Source organism: Mus pahari, chromosome 11, assembly GCF_900095145.1.
Source record: "Mus pahari chromosome 11, PAHARI_EIJ_v1.1, whole genome shotgun sequence".
NCBI lineage: Eukaryota > Metazoa > Chordata > Mammalia > Rodentia > Muridae > Mus > Mus pahari.
The window spans coordinates 9521166-9531974 of NC_034600.1; the positions used below are offsets into that span (position 1 = coordinate 9521166).

A 10809-nucleotide genomic window follows, 5' to 3' on the forward strand; every position below is an offset into this window, starting at 1 on the left:
CCACAGAAGTATAGCCTAATTTTAATTGTTGTTTTACACACACACACACACACACACACACACACACACACACACACACACACCCTAAATAGATAAATACAGACTGTTCAGTCTGTGTCGTGTTACCTGTGTGTATGAGATCCCAGGGCTGATCACTACCAATGCTACATCTACTGCACATTCTTGCATGCAAGACTCAGGGATCATTGCAGAAGTCGAGGCAAAGAGATTGTAAGAGCCACAGGAAGTTTGCTGTAAGATTGTGTCTCCTAGAAATGTCAGAGAGGCTGCATCCATGAGTACTCAGCCACATGACTACCTAAACAAGACATGAACTAGAAGGACACCAAGAGATATGCTGTCTTGAAAGAAGGGAAGTTCCTAGAGCCTCAACTCTACACAAGAACTGAGGGAAAACAGGGAATGCTGAGTGTGTGAAGGGCCCTGATGGTTATCCTGTCAGCTGTTTTTAATGTGAGCCTGCACATTATGAATCTGTGTCGAGCATATTGTGCTAGTTTGGGTTTGGAGTTTTTTTTTTTCCAAAGCCCATGCATCAAACAAAGTCTTGGCTTCCAGCTTTACATTATTAGAATCAGAATATGGAAACATTAATAAGAGGAAGGTCGTGGAGGACAGTCTTAGTCATTGTGATGTCTTTTCAGAAGGAAACTGAAAGACTTGAGACTCCTTTGCTCCCTGCCACCTCTGAGAAAAACAACTGTTTCTGCTCTATGATCATAATGTACAATACCATGAGGCTCCTTTGCTCCCTGCCACCTCTGAGAAAAACAACTGTTTCTGCTCTATGATCATCATGTACGATATCATGCCCCTGACGCATTGGACCAACATTGTTAACTGAACATTTCAAACGTGAAAAAACAACCTTTTTCTCTTTTTAAGATATTTCAGGTATTTTGTTTTATCATCAGAGCCCTAACTACTGTAGCATTTTGCCCTGTGTTTATGTGATCTGCCTTGCATGTTGATATCTTCATGAAAGAAATACCCTAGTTAGTCACCAAGTGGATAAGCACCATTCTGGAGTTGACTTAAATTTTGAAGTTCAGGTTTCAGAAATGATAATCAATGATTTTTAGATGTCAAGCCAACCTTGTTTTCCTGTGACAAGCACCACTTGGGCATGCCTTATCATCCTTTTACACACTATAGATTCTGTTTTCTTAATTTGTATTGATGAGTTTTAAAACTTTCTTCATAAAGTTGGCAACTGGTTTTGACATGATACAATGGACTAGGGAGTGTTTCTTGCTGTTCTTTGTGGAAATAATTTGATTGGTTCTTTGTTAACTGTAAGGTGAAAATCATCAGCGAAAAGTTTTTTTTTTTCTTTTTTGTGGAGTGTTTTGAAATATCTTTAGTGAGCTTTGTCAGATTGGATTGTTTAATAAGGAAATTAATCATTTTTACCACATTGGTAAGTTAATTGACATTCATAACATATATCCCCTGGAAGTAGTAGTTTGTTTGTTTGTTTGTTTTTCTTTTTCCTGATACTCTCTTTAGTGGTTTATAATATTTATAATGATATTGTTTTGACAAGCCTTAGATTTTTACTAAATTTTCTTTTATCTTTTTTTTTTATGTTTTCTGGGATTATTATTCCATGTTTCTCACTGAAATTTAGTATTGTTTCATGTTTCTTCAGATGCTTAGGTAATGTCTTAGTTATATTTCTACTTGTTGTGAAGACACCATGACCAAGACAACTTGTAGAAGAAAATATTTAATTTGGGACTCATGGCTTTTGAGAATTAGGGTGTAAGATCATCATCACAAGGCTCATGGCAGCAGACAGGCGTGGTGCTGAAGTGTGGGAGCATATAGCCAAACCTGGAAGCAGGAGTCAGAGAGGATTAACTGGGAGGAAGGTTGGGTTTTGAAACCTTAAAGCCCTCCCCCAGGTGACACAGCTTCTCTAACAAGGCCACACCTCCTTCAGCAAAGGGTTTGGCTCCACATTACATATGCTAGTGGTGTACTCCTTAAACACAACAGAGTTGAAATTAGGCTAAATCTTAGGGTTTTTATTGCTATGAAGAAACAGTATCACCACAGCAGCTTTTATAAAGGAAAACATAATTGGGTCAGGCTTACAGTTTCAGAGGTTTATTACATTATAGTCATGATGGGGAACATAGTGGCACACAGGCAGACATGGTGCTGAAGAGGTAGCTGCGAGTTCAACATCTGGCTCTACAGGCAGGAGGAAGAAAGCTGGTCTGCTTGGCTTGAACTTTTGAAACTTTAAAAGTCCATGTCCAATGACACACATTCTCCAGTATGGCTGCACCTACTCCAGCAAGGCCATATGTCCTGTCCTTTCACAAAGTGCCACTCCCTATGACCATATGGGAACATTTTACTTCAAACTTAAAATCACATCTGCTAAGAAAATTAGTCCAAAACTTCTCAGTTTAGCCTCTGGTAGATTCTTAGGACAAAACAAAAAGCAGCCACATTTTTTGCCAAAATATCACAAACGGTGTCTAAGCCCAGTTGCTAATATTGTTCCCGTCTGACGACTCTTTTGCGCTGGGTCTCTGTAGACTCCATTGTCCTTAGCACTATTGCCTTCTAAGCTCCTGCTGGGATGACCCTTTAAGCCAACTTACAATGTTCAGCCATTTTCCTAGTTCAGAGTCTCACAGTCTTCCACATTCATCCAAAAATAAACCTAGTATGGCCATATCTGTTACAGTAATAGCCAACTTCTTAGTTCTGAATTCTGATTTATTTTTCTTTTTGAAAGCATAAAGCTTTTGAGAATAATTTATTTATGTTATTCTCTTCCAATTACTCACTCAAACCCCTGTCATATACTTCTCCCTGCTGTTTTTGAGATTTATGACCTCCTTTTCACCAACTGTTATTGCCTGCACGTGTGTGTGTGTGTGTGTGTGTGTGTGTGTGTGTGTGTGTATTGTGTGTGTCCTGTTCAGTTCATATGTTACTTGTATGTATGATTTTAAGGCTTTCCATTTGGCGTTTTGTTGCTTTTCTACTGGTGTGACACAATACCCTGACTAATGCAGCTTATAGAAGAAAAATTGAGGGATCATGATTTCAAGGGGTTGGAGTCCATAACCATCGTGGAAGGAGGTATGACAAAGCAGGCAGGCATGACACTAGAGAAGTAACTGAGAGCTTACATCTGGATCTGCAATCAAAAGACAGAAAGAGCTACCTAGGAAGGGTGTTGGCCTTTGAAACCTTAAAGCCCACTTCTGTGAGACATCTTCCAGCAAGACCACACCTTTTAAGCCTTTCCAAACAGTTTCTCCAGTTGATGACCAAGTATTTAAACATGCAAACCTATGAGGGACATTCTCGTTCAAAAAGCAACTTATTGAAGACTTCTTACTTTGGAAGACAGGTAGTACCTGACATTGCACTCTGAATTCTAAAGCTTTATCATTTTCCAAAAGCAGTATGAATTTATAGAAGATTCACTCAGAAATTTGAATTTTAATTATTTCTCTAGCTAGTTGCAATATATTATGTTAATAACTGTCATTTATTGCTTAGACTTCTTGAAAGTAGTCTGTGGGAGTAAAGAGGGCTTTCTTGTTCCAGACTGTAGCATGTTTATTTCAAGAGTGCTCCAAAATTTCCTGACTCAGGGAAGGCTGACTCCCAGCTCTGTAATAGGTAGAAAGGAATCCAGCATACTGCTGAAGGTTTTTAAAACACTTACTACCTCCAGAAAAGCTAGAAGCTAACCATTTTCAACTGAGAATTCTATTGTTTATCTAGTACCATAAAAATGTCTGTAGTGGGCAGCTTGCTCTCTCTCAGCAGCAGGGAGACTTTGCTATAACTGCCTCTTTCCCTATGGATTTCTCCTGTGTTGTAAGTACGATTTGCTGATGTTTTGCTGGTGTTTTTTTAAGTTGAATATAGTTCTTTGTCAATGAGATTTCCCTTTTCAGAGTTAGCATGCCTATTAACAATATCTTGCTTATTGGTGTATCATGCTTGAACTTCTGTCATTTCTAGAACACATAATGTTATAGCAGTCTTTCTGGTCCTCTGGCTCTTCGAATCTTTTTGCTCCCTTTTCTGGATATTCCCCATGTCTTTCATACAGGAGTTGTGTTATAGGTCTATATATATTGATGCTGGGCTCCACATGACCCCATGATCTGCCTTATGGCCTATTATGGTTTTCTGAAAAGAGAAGCTTCTTTGATGAGGATTGAGAACTACACTTACCTGTGGGCACTAGGGTAAGGGTTAATGCACTTGGGAATTATTGCTGCTCTAGTAAAGTGGTGGTAGTAGGTTCTTTTTTTTTTTTTTTTTTTTTTAAGATTTATTTATTTATTATATGTAAGTACACTGTAGCTGTCTTCAGATACTCCAGAAGAGGGAGTCAGATCTTGTTAAGGACGGTTGTGAGCCACCATGTGGTTGTTGGGATTTGAGCTCTGCACCTTTGGAAGAGCAGTCTGGTGCTCTTACCTGCTGAGCCATCTCACCAGCCCAGTAGGTTCTTATCTAAGAGCCATGACTTCATTTGCCCCAAATAGTTAATAGTAATAGTAGTAATAGTAATAGTAAATAGTAAAATAGTAATAGTAGTTAGCTAAGTTATCAGTGGCTGCTGATAGAGGGAGAATTAGCATTTCCTAGAGATGAATGGCTATCTAATTCAAATGGTTAGCCATGAAATCATATACACACACAAGTGACACTAAGTAGCTGAGCAGGTTGTATTTATATATATACAACAATAATAAAAAGAGGGTGAGTGAGGGAGTGACAGGGAAAGGGTTAGAGGGAGGGAGGGGACATAGAAAGGGTTGGAGTGAGGGTACAGAAAGGTAGAAGTGATATGATTATATTGTAATTTAAAATGTAATAAAAATAAATATTAAATACCGGAAGCATAAAATGCTGTTAAATGGTATTTAGTGGGTTATGTAAATGTAAATTAGTTTGAATTGATACATACAGTTTTTTTTATGCCATTATCTGTTTACTGTATTCTTGCTCTATTAATTAATGTGGAAATGTATTGAAATGTCCAGCCTTAATTATGGCCTACTTTTCTTTTTAGTTATGCTCTTTGTGATTTTCCTCAGCATCTTCTCTTGGTACAGACACATTTAAGATTGCTATACTCCTCTGGAGATTTACCCTTCATCATTATGACATTCATGTCTCTAATCTCTTACATATTTTCTTTTTTACCTCCTTTTTCTAATAGTAATATGGCAACTACAGATTACATTTTGATTAGTGTCTATGTCATGGTTTGGACTACTTTTATGGTTATTGTGCAGCCTGAGTTGGCCTTGAACTCATGATTCTTTTCCTCAAAGTTCTGAGGCAGTAGAGGCAGTACACCCTTTTTGCCTAGAGCAGTGTATTATTAAATATCTGTTACTAGAACATTTCAGGACGAGAGGAGAGAAGGCACAGTATTTCATGGCATGTGTGGTAACACTAAGAAAACAAGAAGATCTCAAAACCTTTAAAATGGAAAGGATGAAAATTATGTCAAAGGGGCACAAGAGATAACCAAAACAACATATTATTTAAGAAGCAATATAAATGCTGTGGTATTGGGTTGTTAATCAGAGTATATACTAAACATCCTTTGATATTTAGGTCCATTGATATTTAAAAAAAAGTTGGAATAATTATGAAAGGTAGAAAGTGATGCAAACTTCCACACTGAAGAATGGCCAGTAACTTATGCCAGTATGGAAGAATGACCAGTAATGTGGGCCAATGTTTCTTACTTCAGGAGATAGAGCATAACTCCTTTGCTTTCACCTGGTGGAACTCAGTCACTTCTAAATATAGGTCATATAAAGGGAAACACTGATGTTGTAGTGGAGCTGCCTGCCAGACACCACCTCAGCCAGCTGTTGAAGCATTGTATCATCAGTGATGTTCTGGGCTTGTTATATTCTACTTGACATGTGGTACGGACTGTAGTTATCTCTGTGATATTCCTTCAAAAGACTATGATACTGGAGGAGGGAGCCAGACATGGTCCTTTTAGAGAAAAGAGTTGATATACCCAAACCAAAGGTAGTTCTGGTAAAATACTTGAATAATGTTTGTGCAGCGTCCTAAGTGGACAGATACACTGTGGTGATGTAATTTGGTGGTATTAGGGGAAATTGGGCTAAGGGATCTAGGCACCCTGTACCATCTTTCAACTTTTCCATCAATATAAAATTATTCATGAAACAAAATTTAAATTTTTGTTTATTTAATAAGCAGCTTACTGGCCTTTTGTTGTTGTTTTGTTTTGAGACAAAGTTTCCCTGTGTCATCTTGGCTGGCCTGGAACCCACTATGTAGACCAGGCTGACTTTAAACTCCCTAGTGCCTTCCAACTGCTGGGGTTAAAACCTGACTGGCCTTTCTTGATATGTGAAATTCAGTATTGTGAGAAATAGAAACTGTTTTACTATTAATCAGACATTTCTAGTCAACATGTCTCATTTTAATATTTCACATAAAATGGGTTAATGTACAATAATATCACTTTTGCATTTACAATGAGTTTTTGTGTTTATAAACCATAACTCATTTATGTATAAAATTTAGTGGTCTTTGAAATTTAATATTAATATCTGAAGCTATAGATTAAAGTTAACGAGGGAGAAACAAATAGCTGTTTTGAAAGAGGAGGTTAATCATTTAAGCAGGCTATTTTGAAAATCCGAGTTGTGATTGTTTGGGGGATTATGATTTGGAAAGGACTTAGGTTGGTGCTGTAGTAGATCAAAACAGTGAATTAAAAATAGCATTTGGAACTTAAAATTTAATACCATTATCAGTTAAAACAACAGATGAAATTAATCTCCTTGAATAAAAGAATAAAGTCTTCACTTTTATTAACTATGAACAATGATCCCAAGTCAGTTTTGTATCAACACATATGATTTCTTTTCTAGATTTGCTGTCTAGGATCGATTTGGATGAACTCATGAAAAAGGACGAACCACCTTTTGATTTTCCAGATACACTGGAAGGCTTTGAATATGCTTTTAATGAAAGTAAGTGGATACATTAGACACACATATATGAGTATGTGTAGTTTGCTTACCAGGATTTATAGAACTGTAGGAAATGTATTAGCTACGTTCACAAGTCTAACTAGAATATTTTTAGTGTTTTTTTGAGAGATGATGACTTATCTTTGCCTAGTGAAATCCTTCACGCAAATGAAAGTATCAACAAGGAACAATTTTCTGTAGTTGTCAAGTCACATAAACTGAAGGACATGAATTTGAGCATTCACTCTGATCTAACTGGAGACTCCTAATTGAATATAGAAGGGTCTATTCTTTAAGCTGCTACTTAAATGAGGTCACTGGCAGTACCCTTATTTTTAATGCCATCCAGAGACTGCCCCACCTGGGGATCCATCCCAGAAACAACCACCAAACCCAGACACTATTGCAGATGCCAGCAAGAGCTTGCTGACAGGAACCTGATACAGCTGTCTCCTGAGAGGCTCTGCCAGTGCCTGACAAATACAGAAGTGGATGCTCACAGCCATCCATTGGACTATTCACAGGGTCCCCAATGAAGGAGCTAGAGAAACCCAAGGAGCTGAAGGGGTTTGCCGCCCCATAGAAAGAACAACAATATGAACTAACTAGTAAGTCCAGAGCTCCCTGGGACTAAACCACCAACCAAAGAAAATACATGGTGGGACTCATAGCTCCAACTGCATATGTAGCAGAGAATGGCCTAGTCCATCATCAATGGGAGGAGAGGCTCTTGGTCCTGTGAAGGTTTTTGTGCCCCATTATAGGGAAATAGGAGGACCAGGAGGCAGGAGTGGGTGGGTTGGTGAGCAGGGAGAAGGGGGAAGGGATAGGGGACTTTCAGAGGGGAAACTAGAAAAGGGGATAACATTTGAAATGTAAATAAAGAAAATATCTAATAAAAAAAATAATGGGTCCCATTATTTTTCAGGAACCTATTTGTTTAAATCTTTTTAAAGTTTGGAATAAAATAACCTTTATACAGGAGTTGTTGAAAAAGGCATACCTCCAGCATACACTATTATATTTGATGGCTGTTGCTGTTATGGGCAGGTAGCATGATGTCATCATTTCCATCTGTTGCTTTATAGCTACTGAATTGCTGATCGCTCCTGTCACGTATAGATGTACTTAAACACTCAGTGAATTTATAGAGAAGACAGTAGAAACTTCGTCATTTTTCAGATATCTTTTAAAAATAATATTTTATAATAAAACATGTATAAATAGTAATATTTTGTTGCCTGTTGGGGAGGAATGGTTAAAGCAGTTTGCTGAGTACTGTTTTTCTTCTGATTACTAGAATCTTCCCGGCGAAAGAAACAGGGCAGATGGTCTGTCTTTTTTCGTTGTAAATAGGTTGATAATTAAACCTTTTGTAAATAGAAACTAATGTTTGCCATGAGGAGAGTCTTTTATGGGATACTATGACCTAGATGGTTGATTTAGCATTGTTCATGGTAAGTAAACTTACTTTTTGGTATTTGAGGCATGTTTCCATGAAGAATAATAGCACACAGCACTATAATTCACTATCATGTAAAATTCATTATGACCAAAATGTTTACTGGTATGTAAAGCACCCTGCATGCCTTATTTGAACCATCCTTGCTATGGGTCAGAAAATCTAACCCAGTAAGTTAGAAATATGAGAATAGTTAGGACATGTTGGTATCAATTGCAACTTGATTGCCAGGTCCTGAAATTGTTAGTAAAGCTTATTAGTAATTGTCATTGAAACCCTGTGATGTGGTGAGTTGATTGGATAGTTTAAAGGTGTTAGCTTCCTCCTCTTGAGTCTCCATTGATACCTTATTTCAGGTGTCAATATTATCTCAGGTAGAAAACAATTACTAAAACTTCTGATCCCTATTCTTGCATCTAGGTAGCCACACAATGTGTTCTTATGTTCCCACATCATTCTTGACTCCATTGTCTTTATACATCATGATGGCAGCTTTCCATTGCTGACTGTAATTGATTCTTGTCTAATGTTCTGAAAATTTGCTTAGAGTTTCCACAGTTGTGGTCCCAGCTAGCCCTCAGTCTTCACTACTGGGGCCACTCTCATGTTATTATCTGATAGGAGTTCTTTTTCCTACTGGCCTTAGAGTAGTTTTAGTTTACTTTAAAATATTGAGATGAACATCAAGGGTAGCTTATGAATTCCTAGGGACCAGTCTTTTATATCCTTAATCCGTTTATTGACATTTGAAGACAAAGTATTAGAAAAAAAGCAAATACTTAAGAAAGTTATAATTTTTATAGGACATTATTTATTAGAACATGTGTATTAAAATATATCCTAAATCATTGGAATATTGCTTGTTGTCTTTTAGAGGGGCAGTTAAGACACATAAAAACTGGGGAACCATTTGTTTTTAACTACCGAGAAGACTTACACAGGTGGAACCAGAAAAGATATGAAGCTCTGGGCGAGGTACGTCAAGTGTATTGCTGTACTGCATTCATTTCTCAATTGCAAGTGTGAAGTATGCCACAGATAATGTTTTACTGAATTCTCTAGTTTGAAGTAGCAGCAGTAATGGTTTGGAAGGTATAGCAGTTCACATAGTCCTTTTATTAAAGGTGATTTTTAAATGCTTTTTCTTCTTTGTATTTGGTAATTCTCTGTCTTTTCCTAGAAACATATTTAATTTGAAACCTTCTTTTATGCCAACATGGCCTTCATATGACTTTCCAGTGAGTTGTTTACATGGAAAAACAAATTAATACCAACTTTTAACCTTTTTCTTTTGTGTAGCATTATTAAAAGGTTGAATCTTCTTCTGTGTCAGAAATGAGTATTATTTTTAGGTTTTTATTTATATGAAGAATGCTATTGGTATGATGAGGTTGAATCTCTCTTACTTCCTTTGTTTGGCCTTCTAAAATTAGGGATCTTATCTTGTATCACCAGAGGAAACCTTTGACTGTGCTTTTGGTCATTTTGGTGCATGTTTATCACAGCTAAAGATTTTACTTATTCATAATCATAGATTCTTAGTAAAACATATGTGGACACATTTGTTTAATATGTTACCAAGCAACTACTTTTTTTCCTAAGGAAAAGAAGAAATTTCTTTATATTGTATTTTTAGCAAAGCAGTCAAATGCATTATTTGGGTAACATGGAGAACATTTGACAACATGAAGAATTCAAATGGATTCAGACAGTTTTTCTGTGTCTCTTGCATTTGTACATGTCTGAACAAAGGTTTTGACTTTTTTGCTCTGCATTCTCTTTACAGGAACATATGGCTTTAAGGGTGGAGAGGGTGGTGCCCTTTCCAAGGCACTATGCAGATTTATGTCCTAGTCAAGATAATAAGGACAGTCCCTTTTCTTTTCAGTGGTGGCCACAGTGACAGATTTACTAGTGGACCTTTATGAGTCCAGGTTTGCTAAGCATAGGTTTCCTTAGATGACACAATTACCCTGTGTGTTAGGCATTCAGCTGTGCAGGCTGTGTTAGACCTTCAGTCCTCTTTCCCCACTAGCTTATTCAGGTTGTTTATATCTTGAGAAGATAGAATTGAATCAACTCCCCCCTCTCCTTTCCTCCCTTCAAACCCTCTCACATATCCTCCCTTGCTCTTTTTCAAATTCACAGCTTCTTATTCTTTTTTGTTATTACATATATTTTTGAATATTTTTGAGTATTTGTAACTTAAATGTATTCAGTGACCAGAATAATTTCTGTTTATGTTAAAGTGCTCTCTCTCTCTCTCTCTCTCTCTCTCTCTCTCTCTCTCTCTCTCTCTCT

General features: G+C 37.1%; 1 protein-coding gene across 2 annotated transcripts in view; it reads left to right on the top strand.

Moving 5' to 3' along the window:
- Positions 1-10809, top strand: part of Fam172a (family with sequence similarity 172 member A) — a 361350-nt gene that overhangs the window by 13715 nt on the left and 336826 nt on the right. For both annotated transcript variants that reach the window (XM_029543911.1, XM_029543910.1), the window contains exons 2-3: positions 6945-7046; positions 9383-9483. In XM_029543911.1, the coding sequence (XP_029399771.1) occupies positions 6945-7046; positions 9383-9483 (203 nt within the window). The remainder of the gene's footprint in view (positions 1-6944; positions 7047-9382; positions 9484-10809) is intronic.